This window comes from Melanostigma gelatinosum, assembly GCF_949748355.1.
Source record: "Melanostigma gelatinosum genome assembly, chromosome: 18".
NCBI classification, from domain to species: Eukaryota; Metazoa; Chordata; class Actinopteri; order Perciformes; family Zoarcidae; genus Melanostigma; species Melanostigma gelatinosum.
The window spans coordinates 13,815,413-13,835,669 of NC_136651.1; the positions used below are offsets into that span (position 1 = coordinate 13,815,413).

The 20,257-nt window shown below is 41.3% G+C and overlaps 1 protein-coding gene across 1 annotated transcript in view; it reads left to right on the top strand.

Moving 5' to 3' along the window:
- The window catches only part of epha5 (EPH receptor A5), a gene marked incomplete at its 3' end in the record, with an annotated part of 47,730 nt that extends 44,169 nt beyond the window's left edge, over positions 1-3,561 (top strand). The window contains exons 16-18 of the mRNA XM_079289286.1: positions 1,376-1,569; positions 2,678-2,842; positions 3,450-3,561. Coding sequence (XP_079145412.1) covers positions 1,376-1,569; positions 2,678-2,842; positions 3,450-3,561 — 471 coding nt within the window. The remainder of the gene's footprint in view (positions 1-1,375; positions 1,570-2,677; positions 2,843-3,449) is intronic.
- Between the last annotated feature and the right edge of the window lie 16,696 nt (positions 3,562-20,257).

The following is a 20,257-nucleotide window of genomic DNA, read 5'->3' on the forward strand; positions in this document are numbered from 1 at the left end:
AGACTGTACACTCACTTAGGCTCTCTATATATCTCACATTTGGCCTCAATGTTTTTCGAACACTTGTAAACAAAACACAGCAAATTCTGGACATATTTGGCCAAATGAAAATGAATTGTTGTGGTCGCGCAGTTGGCTCTACTCAGCAAGTACCCAAGTGACCTGTGTGTGACCTCTTCATCCCCTGCTACAGAGCCCTCCCTCCCTCCTTTTGGTTATTAGGCCGTGTGTCTCAGAGAAGTCTAGAGAGGGGGGAGAGGAGAGGAGGATGAGAGGAGAGGGGAAGACGTTTGATGTTTAATTGAAAGCGTTCTGCTGGATTTTCTCTGATCTGCGCCAGTAAGTGCAAGCTCTCGCACTCCTCTTTCTCTAAGCTCTCTCCTTCTGTTTCCCATTTCTACCCCTCTCCTCCTCGCTGCTTTCTCTCGCGGAAATGATTAAGTGGGCCGTGCGACGTATCAAATCCACAACTTATGTTTTTATGATGCATTGCTTTGTTGATCCTCGCAGGGGGGGGGGGGGGGGGGTTTCGTTTTTCGCTCGCTAACTTCATGGAGGTTTGAGTGCAGGGTCAGATAGAGAGCAGGAGCATCCCTGGAGCAAACATCTGGGTTCAGGAATTTGCTCCGGAGATTTCAAATTGGAAGTGGCATTACTTCTGCTGAAGTTTGTCGCAGTCCTGCTGTGAAAAGGTAATCGCATGTTCAGGCGTCAAACGAGTTGTCTTCTTCTTCAGACTTTGTTCATGCAATAGATGTCTCACATTTGCCCTCTCTCTCTCTCTTTTTTTTTCCTCTGTCTCTTTAAATGTGTCTCATTAAATGGTGGTCTTGTGGTGCATGTTGCATCGTCGTATTATCTCATTACTCCCTATTAAAATACACACAGACAGCTGTTTGGTCTTCCTCGTTTACTGTGCGGGCCAAATTCTGTCACCTCTTCTCTGAAGTCCAGAGTCTTTTGGACAAGCTTGAAAACTGATCAGCATATTTTAATATGAATCAAGATTCGGGTGCTGCACAGGTCCAACAGTGTGAGGAATTGTTCTGCCGCTCATGCCATCTCACTGTTCACTGCTCAGGATATGTCAGCTGGTGACCAGCCTTCCATATAATATTTGTATTACTCATACAATAATTCTTTGCTGCTCTGTTCATGCTCTGGACGTTACATTTTGCACCTTTTAAAGTCCAAGTCCCTGTTTGGATGAGAGGATTGAGACTTGCATGGGAGGTTTCACTGCTATGGCTTGTCGCCACTGCGACTCCTCAACCGAATGGACAGCCTTTGTAAACTGGGTGTTACTCTCTCACTCATCTCGCTTTTTTTTCCTCACCTCTATTTGTCTTTCTCCATCCCCCCTGTTTGTCTGCAGGTAATAAAGGCAGTAGAGGAGAGCTATAGGTTGCCGGGCCCTATGGACTGCCCCGAGGCTCTATACCACCTCATGATGGACTGTTGGCAGCGAGAACGCAGCAACCGCCCCAAGTTTGATGAGATTGTCTGTCTGCTCGACAAACTCATTCGCAATCCCAGCTCATTAAAAAGACTGGTCAACTCCTCGCACAGGTATGAATTCACAGCGCAAAACAATGAGTCTTTTTTTACTGTTGTTTTTCTTTTTTTATTATTATTATGAAGGCCAACAGCAGTCGATGGCCAATTGTTACACTGACATATGAATAAGATATCCTTTCCGTGCAATATTTGAATGGATTCAATTATTTTTCAAGAATTGATTTTCACACATACTGCTTGTACGGCTACTAAATGTAATTTTGTGTTTTACCTTTTCAGGAAGAGATATACGTCTGTTATTTAATCATGAAAATGCATTTTGTTTTAATTGACCGAATCATTCTTAAGTGACTTAAACCGAGCTCTGCCAGCTAATAGACTCGTCACCATTCGGATGAAATAGAAATGGAGTCTTTATTGAAGTTTTGTGTCGCTGCATAATTAAATCAGGACGGACATAGTAGCTAACTGCTGCATGCCTGCAAAGTAGACGAGAGGAAATAAATGAAAGTGGCTCCATTTTCCTAAAACCGCACATTAGTCTGAATTGTATTCAGTGGGGTATCTTTTGATTATCGTAACATTTGAATATTCAATTAGTATTTCACCACTCTGCGCATGCACTGCATTAGTGTATAATGGCATGAAACGGCTATCAGTGCTGGGAAGCAGACATTTAGTCAGACACCCGCATTACCTGATTTTCTTTGCGGATATAATGAAATGATGGGAAATCTGTCTGTGTACACACACACACACACACAGACACATTTACAAACACATTGCAGGACCACAGTCAATAAATCAGTGGCATACCTAATAGCCCATGCAATAACATATGACAGTTAGCCAGATTAAAGGGACGCCACATCACACTCTTGTTCTAGCTAGAGCGTGGAGAATATGGTTAGCATGAACATGTCTGTTTGAAAGCATGGAGAGTGAGCTGAATGAGAAGGAGTTTTGAGTGGACGGCAATTTTCCGCTTTGCGTGATGATGCGTAAATAGCATAACGAAGCCTCGCTGGTGATTGTCATGAGCTGAGCCTTCGGCTTCACAGTGAATCCCGCTCCTTAATATTTATTACACTTTTGTGCTGTCATTTGATGACTGTCTCACTCTTTTTCTTTTACTGTGTCTTCATCTTGTGTGCACCAGGGTTTCCAACCTGTTAGTGGAGCATGCCAGTGTAGAAGGCAACTGCAGCACTCTGAGCCAGACGGTAGGGGAATGGCTCGACTCCATCAAGATGGGTCGTTACACTGAGCTCTTCATGGAAGGAGGTTACTCCTCACTGGAGACGGTGACTCAGATGACATCAGAGTAAGGTCACTTCCACACTCTCGCAGACATAACAGAGTACCAGAATGTTTAGCCATGCAGATGGTTTTGGATTTTAGCTTTTTTGATTTTTGCAAAATTGTATCAAAAGATATATAAATAAATACCAGTCCTCATTGTCATCAGTTCATTTTGGGACTTTAAAAAAACTTTTGATGAACGGACTCTTTCAAGTAAACAAAATGACATGATCCAGACTTAAATGACAACTGTCAAATGCTCAATACAGCACATCCAAAACAACTCATTTTAAATTTATACTTCTTTTTTACTCAATGTTGTGAAGGTCGAAACCAAGTGAGGATGCAGGATCTAGGTTGCAAGCCTGCTGAAAAGTTCTAAAAAGCCTGCAGAACGTTACAGAACTGAGAGCGTCGCTAAAGACAGATATAGCTCCAGAATATCAGCGTGACTTATGAATGCACAACTCAGTATAATGGAGTTGAATGAATATAATAATGAAGTTAAGTTTAAGTACAGTGTTTTTTGTGTGTTTTTTTTTTTTTTGTATCACTTGCATGATATATTTCTTTATCTGTTGGCAGACTGCTTGATAATATGTGGCCGTTGTTTCTCTGCTGTTTTTCAGGGATTTGCGAAGAGTAGGAGTGAGCCTTGCTGGACATCAAAAAAAAATCATCACCAGTATTCAAGAGATGAGAGTCCATATGAACAACACCAACTCTACTGTAAACATCTGATGGATATGTACAGGCATGCACACGCACACACACGCAAATGCACACATATGAACACACACACACACTATATGGACCTAGTATTTGATGAAAAGACTTGCTGTTGGACCTAGAGCGGCGTAGCACTTTCTAAGGACAGATAAGCCCACTGCATATGGATCTAAACTGGAGGATCCGCATTTTTGTGGTTCTTGTGTGTGGAGTTTGCGTTTGGTGTCGTTGGGGATTTTTTTTTTGACATTGCAGCACTAAAACCAAACTGAGCTGAGTGGTGCTACATGAAGGAAAGATGATGGTGAGAGAAACTGAACTGAAGCGTTTTCATTCGAATTATTCCATTTGTGTGAATCTTGCAGATTGTGATATCTCTGTGCACTGTTTGGATTCTTTCAGATCAAACGTGAAACACAGACCACAGATCTGGCTCTGAGAGCAGCCGGCATTGTTTTGGCTGTATCACAAATGCATGGGGTTTCACGCAGCGGGCTCAAAATGTAACTTTTTCAGCCCGTCTCAGGTGATCTGAACCCGGTGGATCTGAACAGTTTCTGTGGCAATTTTCTCTGGAAGTACAGTTCCATCACGAGTCATTGAACTGAACACCATTCTCAGGCGGTGGGGGGGGGGGGGGGGAGGTAATAATGGACATGCTTATTCGTTTCAGTTTGCCATGCTGACGTGCTTTAGATTTAGTTTTCCTGTCGCAGGCACGTCTTCATGCAACAAGACTGCAGTTTTAATTCAGCTGTGCAAAACTAATGAAAGGTCCAGACTCGTATTCGGCGTCATGTACTTCATTGTCTTCCAAAGCGATGCGAGACAAGACTACATAATGCAACCGTCATCGTTTAAAGAGGCTGAAGTTTAAAATGCTACAAAGTAACAAGGGAAATCGTCTGGGTCTGGCTTCTTCCAGATGAGTTTGGGTCTTATTGAACCCTGTAACTGCTCTTCTGGCTGAATGTATAAAACTACACTCATCACAACACTTGGTTGCCAAGTCATTCTATTTAGTTTGATATGAAAATACTGTCAAACACGGATAGATTGTGATCAATCTGGTCCTTAATTCCAGCTTCTGAATGAAGCAGCAGATTGTTAAAGATATTCAGCTGGCTGTCCGTCGTCTTTGCACTGAAAAATCTGTAGGAATCTCCAGACAGAACTCATTCAGCAATCAACTTTAGCTTCATATAACTGGATACTTCACGCATGTTTTAGTGGGAACGTTCACTCAGATGCCAGGCAACCTTCGTGTAGGTCCGCACAGCTTCACTCTGAGTCTAGAAAAACAGTTTCCTGAGATTCTACTGGAGCCTGTGCTGAAACACCAATGGATACTTCACCCAGATTCTGATGAACCTTCACATGCTGGCTTTACGGCGGACATTCAAAATGGACCAGTCGCACAGGTTCTAATGGAAATGCCACATGTTCAACGGCACTTCCGGTAGGATTCAGCTGGAACATTCAATCCAACAGTCATTTAATTTCATGGAAACGTTGATCCTGATGGAACATTTGCTCATGTGACAATGGAACCGCCAGTAAGATTCCAGTGGGACTGTTTACTGATATTCTAATGGAACCTTTACTCTGATTCTAATGGGATCTCTTCTCGGATTCCAACGCAGCCTTCACTCAAGAGTGCACTCAGTTTTTCATGAAGCCTTCACTTAGAAACCAACAACCTTCAGGTACCGCGGAAAACCCTCAACAATGTATTCAGTTCACCACGCCGTAGAGTCTCTCTCCACCACATGTCTGCTACACCACAATAAACCTCACGAGCGGCACTGCTGAAAATAAGGAGGCAATATTGATCAACTTGATAATCATCTATTTCTACGTGTAAAAATTATGTAGACGGTTTGTTTCATCTTAATACTCTGGACTACTGAGCAGCTCTGCCTACATGTCTTTCATGTATATAATGTGTAATATATTTAAAGCAGGGAGCATTGTTCTTCTGTCTGCCATTATGTGGACAGGTTGGTATTGATCAAGCATCTCAGAGTAGTACACATTAGTACATTTGTGACAGATATTCTAAATCAGCATTCCTGCCACTTAGACCTGGGCCACTGTCTGGTGGGGGCAACCAGCACATCTGTCCCCATATAAGGGTGCGCAGAATTATCAGATCGTCACGTTATGTTGTTGGTGATTGTATTTCCTTTTCAAGTTTTGGTACAAGACCAAGAAATGTTTCCAGCGGCCCTAAATGAGCCCGCGATGATTACTCTGTTGTCTCTGAAAGCCAGAGGAGTGTGTGCACAGGGATTGGTATCTGAACTTCTGGTGTGGTTTAAATGTATACAATGATGTCAATGATCAAGCCCTTGCTTTACTTCTCTTTGGTCTGATATATTATACATTGCTACTCTGTGCTTTATTGCTTGAACTTGACACTTTTCACCATTGTGTTCACCTAAGCAGGAACTGAGTTCAGTGTGTATATATTTTCATCCTCTTTGCAGATGACATGCTAATATTTTCTTGGTTGTGCACAGTGCACTGCAGATGCTGTGGCTGAAGAGTCAAAAACGAAATGAGATTGTAAAGCTGGTTTTATAAGAAGTGGTATCATTTGACTGTGTGGCAAGTATAGAAAAGCACACAAGAAGAATGTACGGTTTTAAAGGGGTATTTCACTTTTTTAGAGGATATGATTCGCTTTTTAAAACTCAAACCTTCCAGCTGACTTCCAGAGGAGTCAGAGAAAAAGGCCTCAATGGTCAACTCACTTGTGGCTTTTGGACTTTTCCACCTGCTGATCAAGATTATGCTTCTTGACTGGTTCCATTAAAAGAATGTGAGTCATTTGAATTGTTCTTCTATTTGGGTATGTGTTTTTAAAAGTCGAAATGTTTTAACAGAGTGAAAGTCAGCTTGAAAGATAAACATCTGCATAGTCTCTTTGGTCTACATATGTAATTTTGGAGGTTTGTGCATTAATATTAGATACAATCCGATATGAACAAGAGCCATTCTGCAACATTAGATCTATGGTTTTTATACCTTCTTTTTAAATCACAGTGTCATTTTTTTTTATTCAAGCAGGTCTTAGTCTTGTCTTCAAAAGTGCGTCCAACTTTTTAGCAGTAAAACATCTGTACTGTAAGTAGACAATTGTGGCTATGCAGATCTTTAGTGTAGCGGGGAGGGGAATGCATCAATAATATGGTGCACCTTTTATATTTGACAGTATAAGGCATGTACAGTGGAAGTAGCTGTGCTGGGTGGTCTCAGTCATGTGAATACCACAGCATCTGATGACGTTTCAGTGTTTTGATCCCACCCAAATTTCATGGTATTGGCTTTTTACAACCACCCTTTTCAACTTTCAAACCTATGCCTGGGCCATGAACAATTGGTGAACAGTACACCCTTATAAGTGCCTCTCATCTTTCGAGCACCATCTTTTTTTTCCTCCCCTGCCAAAATGCCACGCCCCAATTGTGCCCCAACTTTCTATCGATTTACTTTTTGCCAACAATATCTTCAGGCAATAAGAATGTCAGACAATGTGTATGTTGGAACTAATTTAATTTGCACTTTATGATAAATCTTGTGCCCTTTTTGTTTGACTAAAGATGTCTACAGGTGACTGACTTTAGTAGTTCTTATTGATTTACTATACAATTACTATGATTACGGAGTTCCCTCATGCTGAGTATATCACTTCATATTCTCAATGCTTCCCACAGTGTAACATTTGACAGTTAAGCACAAGGCATTGGTAATATTTTCAAAAACAAATCAAAGTTACATATATAAAGTTTACATATATATATTAAAAACGAAAGCATCATTGATGTAGAGCACCACATTGTGTCCGGCACAACGATGCACCTTCAGAACGTAAGAAATGTGACGGTGAGCGGATGATATGACTTTGTGCAAACGTCAACAGCACGAGTCCTTTATGTCAACAAGCTTCAGCCAGACATTTTGTCTCAGTGTTTGTGGCATTATAGCATTACCACAGCTAAGCGCAAAAAACACCTTCATGAATTCAAATGATTTATTCTCAGCAGTTTTGCAATGGCATGATTTTACCCTCCCCGTCTCTTGTTAAGCAGTTTTCATTTAGCAGGAAGAAGCGAAGCACAGCAAACCAGCAGAGACTTGTAGAGATGTATTGATGTGTTGTTACTCTACAATGACTGTCGGCTGGAGCTCCATCCGCCACGCGTAAAGTGTTAACGCAGGAGCCACGTCTCTAACTTGTCAAATTGCATGAAGTAACATGTTTGATTTAACATCTGAATAAACAACCTTGTTGTTTGAAATTGACTTTCAGAAGAGGGTCATCTAGTTTCAATCAATATACACATACATTTCCAGAGGAAGTTCTTGCATTTGTACTCATTAAACTGAATTCTAGCAAATGTAGAAAAGCAATACCTGATGTTAAAAGCAAAAATAATATATTTGCATACAACCATAAAAGCTTTCACCTGATATCTGACTGGTTTCAAGACATTTTCTAATGATGAAAAACATAGCGTTGGTGTCTTTGATAACCACAAAAACAAAAAGCAAAGAAGTGGGCGGGGTTATATCTGGGCCACAGTTTTCGTAATAACGGTCCTAATGTTTTCCTTGGACTGTTTTTGACAGGCTGTATGAACATTTCCAACACTTACACAGTATGACATGTGTGTCATGACAACAGCCATGGACAAACGTTCAGTAAGATTGAGTTATTTGCTAAAAGCAAACTTTCAAATGCAGATTTGTAGAAAAATACTTATTTTACCATGTGGCCCCACCCACTTCACAGCTGTATAGTTAACTTCTCAGGAAGTGAAAAATGGGTACATTTATTCGGACATCAATTGAAAGCTGCACATGACAAGATATCCAAGTACCAACGTACAGAAGCAGGTATGCGGTTATTAGGTTTTCCCCGGGTCAAAGACAACGATCATGTTATCAGTTTTCCACACATAAGGTTTTAAAGATCTGAATAACTGTTTTGTGAATCTTTTGAAAGCACAGTAACGATACAATTGATGTGCTGTTGGTTTGTCTTTGAGACTGTCATGTATTATGTTTGTGTTGATGTTTTTGTAGTGTGTTATCAAATTCTATATTTTTGCAATAAAACCTTTAAAAAAAACAAAATTCAACTCTTGAGGTGGATGTCATTACAACGCCTTACAGCCAGGGCTGCTGCATGACACAACACATCCACAGGTAGGGTTAATTGATTGTTCTACTGCATGTAAATGCACTTCCGTGTTCTACTAATACCTGTTGAACGGACAGATATTCACTACATTACACATTTAGCCACACTAGTGGCACTTTGGGCCAGACTGAAATATCTCAACAGCTATTGGATGGATTTCCATTAAAGTTTGTAGAGTCCTCCAGGGTCTCAGGCTGAATGCTACAGACTTTGGTGCCACCAACAAGTCAAAGTTTACGCGTATCCAGTGATATATCTCAACAGCTACCTTACAATGAATTGTGATCCCTTAACTTCCAATCTAGTGCCACCATCTGGTCAATGTGTCCAATACTTTGGTTTATGAACAAATACCCTTAAAACAAACAACGTTCTTTTCAAATATAGCTGGACTTTGCTGTTAATTAGCAAATGCTAACGTACCGAACTAAGATGGCAAAGCTGTAAACATTATACCTGCTAAATGTCAGTATTTTAATGTTGTCATAGTGAGCATGTGTTCTATTAGCAATTAGCTGCAACCACTGCTATGCCTGAATACAGTCTGGCAGAGCCTCGAGCGTTTCTGTTGATTTGTATTCCTGTTTGCTGTCCTCAGTGACAACTCATGCATGTTTTAGGTTCACCTCATGGAAAGTGGCCAATGTCGGAAACAAAGGCTTATCTGGCAATGTGGAGCCTGGATTTAGATTCATACTCATTTAGAACATATTTCAATTAGTAATGATATGTTTTATGCATGCAGCATTGTAGCTTTTTACTGGCAATGCTCATCTTCACCAGTTAATAGAGCAACCTACAGGCTGTGAACTTTACTGTTAGGATTTGTGTTTTGTCTGCATTTATATCCCCTGTTGGTTGACATGTAACGAGCTATTTCAGCCCCAACAATTTAATTGCGGAAAGATGTTTCCAGGCTATGCAAATAGACACGGTTTATTGGTTGAAATGCCGATTGTCAGGGTAACAAGGAAGCCAGTCAGCAGTTTCTCTCTTTGTCAAGGTGGAGACTGAGAGGGAATGATACATGAGCCAGATGGATTAATGGACACGGAGGCTGTTTCTGACTGCAATTAAATGAAATACTGCCCGAAGAAATTCACCCGAAATACCTCAGGTATTTGGCGAAAGTTACTGTCAATGGTGCATCATGGCCGACAACACAATCCAGTAGACTGCAGTTCATAGCTGGGCTATCGGGATATGAGCTGTGAGGCTCTGCAAAATGCACAATGTTTTAAAAACCCGATGATGCAAGACCAGGCAATGATGTGTCTGTCGGATGCATTAGCTGCTGATGTCAGCGACTCACGTTATTGTGCGTTCGCTCTGGGGGTGAGAGCCTTGCTAACAATTAGCGTACGATATGCAAGGATCCTATATATGATTTTGCAAACAAAATCATACACAGAATGGGGTGAATGGTCATTGGGTGGTGTTGACTTTAAATCATTATGACGTTTAAAAAACAAAAATCTAATTCACACACCTTTTCATTATTTTTTTGTTAACCTTGAATCATGTGTGAGGGTGATGCAGTTCTTCCATTGCTAAAGTACTTTATATGTAAATGTCGGCACCAAATGGTTGTGTGTGTGTGTGTGCGTGTGTGTGTGTGTGTGTTATGTAAAATCAAGGCTGGCTGATCTCTGGGGGAATCCATCGCCTGCACGGCTCAAGGTGATTATTACACTTGCACACACATAAAGTGTATAAAGGTGAAATTAACCATCACACCATCAGCGTGGCTATGACCAAAACCTCTGTATCAGCGCCTTGAAGAAAAGAGCTGCGGGATATGAGTGTGTGTGTGTGTGTGTGTGTGTGTGTGTGTGTGTGTGTGTGTGCGCGGCACTCCTGTGTGCGTTGGGATTGCACTGGGGCCATATTCCCACTGGTGCTGACTGGGATTGTTCTTGGACGGGTGGACGGGTGTCTGGCTTTGGGCAAGCCCGGCTGTCCCTCTGTATGCATCCACGTCTTCACATACCCGCCCCTCCTGCTCGTCTGCCTCTCTCTGTTTTGACCGTCGCCGTCTGCCCGACTGCTCCATGCCTGTGCATCTTCATATCTATGACATTCAGTTTGTGACTCTATTAGGTCTTCATGTCTGGCTTTCTGCTTGCCTTTAAATCTCTGCCCCCAGTCGACTGCTCTTTACGGTATATCCCTCTCTATTACACTGTCACTGTGTCAGACTAAAGTCGGTTATCCCAGGGCGCCATAAACTAATTTTCTATTGAAGAAGTGTCAGTGGTCGAGGCGTCCCGAGGGTCATTTGAAAATCATTGCAGAGATGCCTCTTTTAATCATTATGAATGACCTTCAGCAGAACCTTAGCTGTCAGCGTAATGGTCTGGGTGTCTGCAAATCTAGCGTGTTTTCTGTGTGTGTGTCGGAATGTAAGCATGTCTGTGTGTATAATAATGCATAATCTCTGTGTATGTGTTTGTGATCATGTGCATCTATATTTGTGCCTGTTTTGGCATTTAATTGATGACATTTTGTGCAATTTGCTTGTCTAAAGAAAAGGTTTATTGTCAGAGTCCTGCAAAAAAAAAAGGGTTGCAGGAAGTACTTTGAAGTCAATAGTTGGTGCCGTTGCAGATTTTATAGTGGACTGGGTGTTAAAAATGGCAGTGCTGTTTTTAAGCATACTTGACCATATATTGTTTAATTTTTTCCGGGAAAAAACATCCTCCCCTGAGTTGAAATAGTAGCTGCTTGTTTTTGTGTGCATCTATTCGTGTGAGCATGCTTGCCTTTTCTGTAGATACTGTAAAAAGACCCATACAGCATTTCCCTTACATATGAATCTCAATTACAAAAAATGTCTTTGCAATGTAAAGTTTTGTTCTTGTTTTGTTTTTTACGTTGAAATCATTTCATGAATAAATTTAGCAAGTGTAACAGTCCACTTGCCATCTGTGAGCATTAAAAAGCGTTCTTGTTTGGGCAGGCTTTGGGATCCGATATTGTCATTGATAAAGAAATTATAATTTCCACTTGTACAATTTTACAGTAAAAACATTCTCCTTGCATTCTCCTGGCATCATGGTTTTGTTATGTCCAGGTCCTGACCCCTCAGCTGTCCAAATGCAATTGCAATCACTTCTCATGCAGACGGGCCCTCAAGGTGCATATGGCCAGATATAGCCGCTCGCTTTCTTTCCCCCGTGTAGCAGCCACCCTCAACACCCATTAAACTGTTACAGGAGGTCGGACCCAGACCAAATAAGCTGCTGGTAAATGGCCTTATCCAGTCTGCTACTGATCCGAGGAGCCTGCCATGAGAGGTCTGTGTGATGTCAAGTGGCTGGCAAGGACACACGTTTACACACACACACACACACGATCACACAGAAACCTCAACAGCGGTAGCAGTCTGGCAGGTATTTGTGTAGCACTGAAGATAACTCACACACACACACACACTCTCTCTCTCTCTCTCTCTCTCTCTCTCTCTCTCTCTCTCTCTCTCTCTCTCTCTCTCTCCCACAGTATCTGTCTCCTTCATACAACCAACGGCAGCCAGAGGGACGTATTTGTCACTCGCCCAGATGTTTTTCCAAGGTCCTTTATTCGAAGCAGTCAATCATATGAGCAGAAATGTCCCTAATGTGAAGTCCCTTTGGTGCAAGGACTCTTTGTGTGCATCTAAGTCTGTGTATGTGCATCCACGCATGTATGTGTGTGTGTGTAGAAGGTCCGTCAAGGTGAGCTGAAAGTGCATTTGACCTGAGACACAGGGGGGTAATATATTTATAACAACTACAATAACTCGCACACAAGCCTGCAGTTGCTGTTTTTCTGGGTCTAATGAGGTCTGTCACTCTGGCGCACACACACACAGACACACACACACACACACACAGGGTTTTAAGTGACTTGGCACGCACTCTTTGTTCCTATTTCCTCCACGAAACCAAGCATCTTTATCCGGCACAATTTCATTTGTGATTGTCTTGAATGGTCACGAAACCCATTTCCAGGTTCAATCATCTGCAGTGACTTTATGAAAATGCAATTTAAAAAAAAAAAACAATATGTAAAATACATATATCTACAGTACATACAAAGATTTGAAGAGTTATACTGTATTTGGTGGTAGTTAGCCCCCTCAACCTTGCTCCATAATGAAGAGGCGCTGCCTGCCCACTGAGCTGTCTCGTCTGATAATTATTTAGACATTACTCACTGAGGGCTGGGCGGTGATTGTCCTCCACAGCGTCTGCTTGCCATACATTCTCCATAATCAGCCTGGCCATGCACGGGTAAATCTGTGCAAGCCCGTGTGTATGTGGAGCAGCATTGGGGATAGCGTGGCAAGAATGGACCTGCAGTCACTTTACTTTTGAATGTGTTAAAGGTGTCTGATTCAATTCAATCATGCAGCAGTTCCAGATCAAATTGTGAAACTCAGCCAACACAAATCTGTACGCTTTACTTTTTTATTAACAATCTAAAGGCAAGCTTTGTGTGTCACTCTTTGACTGCCACTTTAATTGCTAGTATGTAAAAGTGATATGATGGCATGCAAACAAATTGTTCAGAGAAATGTCACACAAATAACTGGACTGGAGGGTTCATTAGAGGTTCCTCGCTATTTTTTATGTCGGATCCACTACAACACTGCTGCTTCCTCATTACAAAGCCACATAACTTTGTTTATTAACCTTGTGATAGTGATTACCCTCTCAGTGGTGCTCGCACAATGCACCTGCTCATGTCGTATACATGTCGTATACAGTAATGCAAAGCAGCAGCAGCCCCCTGTGAAAGCAGCCTGAGGGAGAGCGGAGCCAGATGTTTCTCAGTCTAAACATGTCACAACAATTTTTTATTTGTTTAATTTCAAATATCTTCATTAATTAACCGTATTTAGTATTAACTATATTCAATAGTTAATCTGCTGATCTTCATCATTAGGGGGATGATTCAAATCTGCATGAGTATGTTCAATTAATTCAATGTATGTTAGTTTGGATCCGTTCACTTAAATGTGTAATTAGGTCGTATTCTGTTCATTAAAATTCAATCAGTTCCAATCCTTAAATAACAAATCCTTTGATCCCAGAAAGTGTCAGTATACAGAAGATGATTATAGGCTTGCATTTAAAAAAAAAAATCTAAATTGACTCACAATAGAGCACAAAAAATGTGAAGCAGCAGTTCTGTAGTTTTTACATGAAAATGTGATTTTCTCGTCATATTACGGAAAAAATGGACACCCACTTTCTACAGTACATTATATGAAAACGTGTGGTTTTCCTCATGTATAAACTAGAGTTAATAGCTGTGACTGTCTGTGAGAAGCGCCCAATTTATCCAAATATCCACTGCGCTCTGCATAGACAAACTAATGACTGCAATGCATCGCCTGGATATTGTATTTCAGTGAAAAGTGTGTGTGTGTGTGTGTGTGTGTGTGTGTGTGTGTGTGTGTGTGTGTGTGTGTGTGTGTGTGTGTGTGTGTGTGTGTGTGTGTGTGTGTGTGTGTGTGTGTGCGCATTTGAGCGTGAACTGTGTTCTCTCAGTCAGTCTCCCTTTATGTCTGTTGCATATTTGAAAGCATCTTGCTCAGCACCAGATATTGTAATTCATCATATTATGTGTAATGAAGTCTACTGAAGAAATAATCGTATTAAAAATAGTTGGCAGCAATGTCTGTGGATCATCGTGAGAGACTTGCGACACTGTCTCTGGTGGGAGTTTTTAAATTTGTCAATGCTTTGAGCAGAACAAATGAAACACCGTTCCCCTCCGTTCTTTTGGGGTATTATTAGCTGGAAAGATGGATCATTCTGTAAAAGTGTGTAATTAAATGTGTGAACTGCTGCTGTAATGTGATCCAAAAGGGGGGGGAATCATTTATTTGGCTGGACATCAGCACATTGCTCTTATAACATTGCCACTCACTCACAATGGACAGCAGAACTATAGATCATCTTTTTCATTACACACATCCTTCTTCCTTGTCAAAACATGGCCCCTTTGTGCCCAGTGGTACCTAACTTGTATTGTCCATCCCCAAAAGACTTTATGCAACTCCTTCTGGAGTCTCAAAGGGCTTAATGCGGCTTTTCTTTTTCTTATGCAGTGTAATCTGTAAATAGACTTTCCCTTTTATGCTTGGCTGTAACTTTTCCAAAACTTTATCTAAGTGCTAAATCTTAATTTATCCAAATCATTTTAGTGGCCTAAAAGACCTTAACTGCCTTCATGCAGACATTGCAATGAAGAAAACAGGACAAAAACAGTTTGCGTGTATGTTCAGAATTAAGGTTTTGCTGCTATGGTTGAAATAAAATACCCCGGTTGGCAATATGTATTTAGCTAACAAAAACGGTTGCATTGATACATATCACTGAGAAATAGCTGCCCGGTCTGACATTTGGTTCAAAAGCAGTGCTCACTACAGTGTGTAATGAGTCATTGTTAAATCATGTTTGTAAAATGACTATTGATTTGTGCCCCACAGTGGCTGCGTGTGTCGTCACAGATATGAGTGAAGTATCTGTGGCGACGATCAGCTGCCACTCCACAGCTGACGATGAATCACTTTGCTGTGCTTTGATCACTCTGTGCTTTTCCCTTTGTGATATTATTCCCCCCCCCCCTGAATGTTTGAATTCTTCTGAACGGATGAATTTGTCTGAATGAATGAATGAATGAAGAAGGTTGAGGCGGGCACATTTCAGAGCAGACAATTCAAATGTCTTTCTGCTTTTAACATCTGTCTCAAGTAGAGGAAAAACAAAGTCTCGACTGCTTGACCTCATTCGGCGCAGTGGCTTATTCCGTCTCATGTTGTTGTGTTTATTGGAGTCAAATTTTAAATACGGTTATGAAATACAATCATCTATATGTGTGTGGGTGTGTGTGTGTGAACTCATTTAACTCAGTGTCAGACCTACTGAAAGTGTATGGCCGTAATACATTCAAGTCCATTAATGCCTGGGAATGAAACAGAATCTGAAAGAGGACACACACACACACACACACAGAGTGCTGTATGTCTCTGATAGCTTCTATTATCTAGGTCTCCCTCCTGGCTGCACATCAAACATGGATGAGCTCCAACCATAAAAGGATCCATTTTCCTTTGATTTATACAAGGAATAAAAACCGGAAAGGTGAAAAGTCCAAACCATGCATATTTTATCAGCTCGCTGACACCAAAGGCAAGACGGAACAAATTTTAACATCGAGCTAAACTTAGAATAGACCATGATAGGACCAAATACAGCAACTGCAATACCGAACCTCCTGACCTCATCGGCCAAAAAGCCTTCTGAGATCATCCTGTATCAACAAAAACAAATAAGTAGAACATTCTATTAAATATCAAGAAAGTTTCATTTATCGAAATGAATTCTTCAAATAGTGAAACACCACTGGCTCTTTCAAATCTAGAATATACATGGTCTGTTTTGGGCTATTTAACAGGGGAATAAACACATAGAATTAAAGGCCAGACAGCAATGTAAACAGGATATTTCACATGGAGATAAGACGCCGCAGAGATTGAGTGAACGGATACTGCTTTAGCATCAGATACCAGTCCTCTGGGCCCAGTTTGTCTTATTCCTTGTTAAAAGACAGTGGTGATTACAGATCAGTACTCTGGCAATGAGAGGCTTTATCTATGTGTCCCCATCGTGTCTCCACTAATAGATCCTATAGCAGCGGGGGTGGGGGCTGGGTGTGTGTGTGTGTGGTCTTATTGTTCTTTTAAGACATTTCCTCCAGATGTGCTGGCGACTAAATGTAGTGACATAATTAGTTGCTGAAGTAGCTACAAAGAGAATCCGACAATGACACAAAATTAGAGCAAATGTTTTTCGAAAAATGTACTCCAACATCAGTTTATGTCACATCAATATTGCATGAAATATGCAAATATTTGCACTGTACCCTTTGAATAGAAAAATGAATCCATGGTGCACAATTTTTGTATCCATTGAATAACTGGCATGATTTTTTTGTACAGTTAAAAAAAAGATATGGACGAAAGTCTACACAAAGTCGATTAAGCTTCATGTCATGTTATCCCCTTTATAATGCATATATTGCGCGACTTAATGCCTCCATATCATACAGATACCACCCAAATACATCACCCATTCAGACACATCCTCCACCTCACCTTTCCTTTTGTTAGTTCATCCCCAGCCCTCTCCACCTATTCTCCCTCCAAGCATCCATCTCTACTGTACATCACATCTGCCCTCCCTCCCTCTCTCCCTTCCTCCACCGCTCTATTCCCATCCATAAATCGCTCCATACGTAGCCCCACTCCCATCCCCACTTTCCCTCCCTCATCTCTTCCTTCCTTCCTATCCCCTCTTGTTCCCACTCCCTGTTTTTCTCCCCTTTTCTCCATCCATCCATCCTGTCTGAATAATGCAGTGAACACGCAGCTGCAGAGCCATTGTTCCTGCTTCAATGTTAATGTTGTGTCCTTGTCACAATTATTGGGTCACTATCATTCATCACAGCTAATCATTGTCTTACAGATACATGGACAAGCAAAACACACCGCGGGGGAACAGAAGCCAAACACGTGTAGAGAACAAAGGCGCACATGGAGCAGAGTAAAGTGTTGCGGTTCATGACGCTGGCGTTAAATTGAATGATGCACTACGAAGAGGCAAACACAGCAGGCGCTTTACTTTTGAACAGATCGGTCTATAAATGTAAATACATATGTTTGTAAGTGTGTTCAGGGAGTCTTGTTAGCTAAACTATGGGTTAAAAAAAAAAGTGCATCAAGTATTTTCAGCAAGATTTTTTAAATCACCTTAAAGGTATACTCCGCATTTCAAATTCCAAAATGTAATCCCAAATCACTGTAAGGCTGCCGGTCAATGGTAAAAGGAAATAATTAAAGGGTCAGTTTGCCGAATTCAAAAGGCATATTTTCACTCTAACACACAGTAATGTCAAGGCGTACACGCAATTTCTGTTTTGTGTGCTAAGGTTATAAGATGTTTACCCCTGAAACATCTACTGGCAACCCAACAGAATGGGAGATAACGGAAATAGTTTTTTTCTGCTTCAATAATTTCTCAAACATTATATATGAAAAAGAAAATCGTGTCACTCTAATACTGAATTTCCCATTGAGGTGTGTCAGAACTCTCTCATGGCTGTGTTCGACATCACTCTCTATTTATCATAGCGTAGTGTGTGTCAATGTCTTCATTATATTGTACCCTCATAAATTCCACAATGAAACAAGAAAAGTCATGTCTGTTGCGTTCCCACAACTTTCTGCTAAAAATCCCACAATGCAATGCATCACATCCCATTATCGACGCGACTCTACAGGTCCGTGATAATGCAATGTGACAATGATGAGTAAGTGTCTGAAACCTCAAGCTTTAGTGAATGGGTGAACAAACAAGTGATTTTGGACACAACCCAAAACTACTTGCATTAGTAGAAACCCTTAGAAGTTGAAAGTTGAAAAAAATATAAATATATTTTGTGATTATAGTGGTTTCTCCCTCAAATACAGATGTTACCTGATGTTCATTCCTCAGAAAACAACCAAAATGTGACCTTGTAATGGCACTTTTGAATTGCAAAATTCAGCATAGTATTATCAGCAGCAGTCTTGTTATAAGGAGTTGTCATGGTTTAATTTGCGGTGAACGTCTTGGTATTTTTATTTTTTTTCAAGATGTCTTCCTCCCTTACAGTCCTGATCACCCCAGTGGTTTGGTTTCGATTTCGGATTCACGGATCTAAAGACCAGAGAATGATTGTGGTGAGGGATGGGTCTTTTGTGGGATTGTTGGTTTGATTTTTCATCAAACAAACACGTTTCAGTGATGGGCTCGGCATATGGATCTGTACCGCTGCACTGTAGAATTTGTGGTGGCGGGGGGGGGGGATGAAGGATGGGGGCTAATGTGGATTAGGTTAAACAGACCCATTGAAACATGAAAGCTTGTTGATAGCTGATGTGGGAGTATCACACATCTCAGAGGCTTTAGGGTATTGTGTGTGTGTGTGTGTGTGTGTGTGTGTGTGTGTGTGTGTGTGTGTGTGTGTGTGTGTGTGTGTGTGTGTGTGTGTGTGTGTGTGTGTGTGTGTGTGTGTGTGTGTGTGTGTGTGTGGGTGTGTTTGTGTGTGTGTGTGTGTGTGTGTGCTGCAAATGAATCGATAGTGATGAGAGCCGGCTGGTTTCTATTACCTATTTAATTATCCTCCATCAAACAAACATGATAGCACCTTGAGATCACTTAGATCACAGCCCATCGCAAACACACACACACACACACACACCCTCACCCGGCGGGTCCTCAATAGTAGGGGGGGGGGGGCACGTTTACTTTTACTGTCATGTGAAATAAAGGAGACTCAAGGTCACCGCAGCCGAGACAAACGCAAATGCTTTCACAAAAGAGCAAAGACAGCAGGTTCTTGAATTAACCCTGTTCTCTGACCTCACAAAAAAAAAAGGTAACAAATGAGTTAAATTAGGGGAGACGGTATCATTTGATTGATCTTATTAAATTCCATACTAATGGTCATTTTTAATGTCATTGGTTAAGGAGCTGCGAGCTTGTGCTACCATTGACTCCATGCCACCGAGGGTCGGCTCAAGCGCCAACAAAGCTTTGTTTCTGTCTGTTGCAAAGCCGCTGAGCAGTCGTTCTCTACCAACCCCGTCTGACTTGGCATGAAATGATGAAGCCTCTCTGGTTCAAATCAAAATATTTAAACAAATGATTTTTTTTTTTTTTTTGTCAGCGCCAAACCAAAACAAGCCATTTGGATTCTGCAGCTGGGAAAGAGCAACATGGAGTCAGTGTCTGACTGACAGCTGTGAGACATGTGCTACTGCCTGGTGTCTGTCCTCTGTCTCACTCTCACTCTCTCTGGCATGATTGCATAACAGGCGATCTGCACTGAAGTGTGTGTGTGTGTGTGTGTGTGTGTGTGTGTGTGTGTGTGTGTGTGTGTGTGTGTGTGTGTGTGTGTGTGTGTGTGTGTGTGTGTGTGTGTGTGTGTGTGTGTGTGTGTGTGTGTGTGTGTGTGTGTACAGTATATGCACATGCATTTGAAAGCGAGTTTGTGTATCGTGTGACCCAGAAACATCGAGCAGTCTCTCATGGCTTCATTAGGGGATAAACCAAAAGTTCAGCACCTTTAAATGATCACCCTGCCGGCTCCCTGACACACCGTGTGTGCATGTCTTTTTGTGTAGCTGCTTTGCTCACTTTTTCTTATTTTTCTAATATATGATCGTACCGAGCTTCTCGCAGTTTTCTTCATGTTGTCCATAATTTATTCCGCTAACTGTTTCTCTCTGTCACTCTCACTCATGGAGTTTGAGAAGTGTGAGGAGCCGCTGACTCTGAATCAGTATCTTTTCACCTCAAAGTCAGTGCTTTCCAAAAAACATTACAAATCACTGTTCACAACCAACTCACTTGGGATGTTGACGTTTTAATCAATGGATCCGACATTTTCCCACTCAGTTCT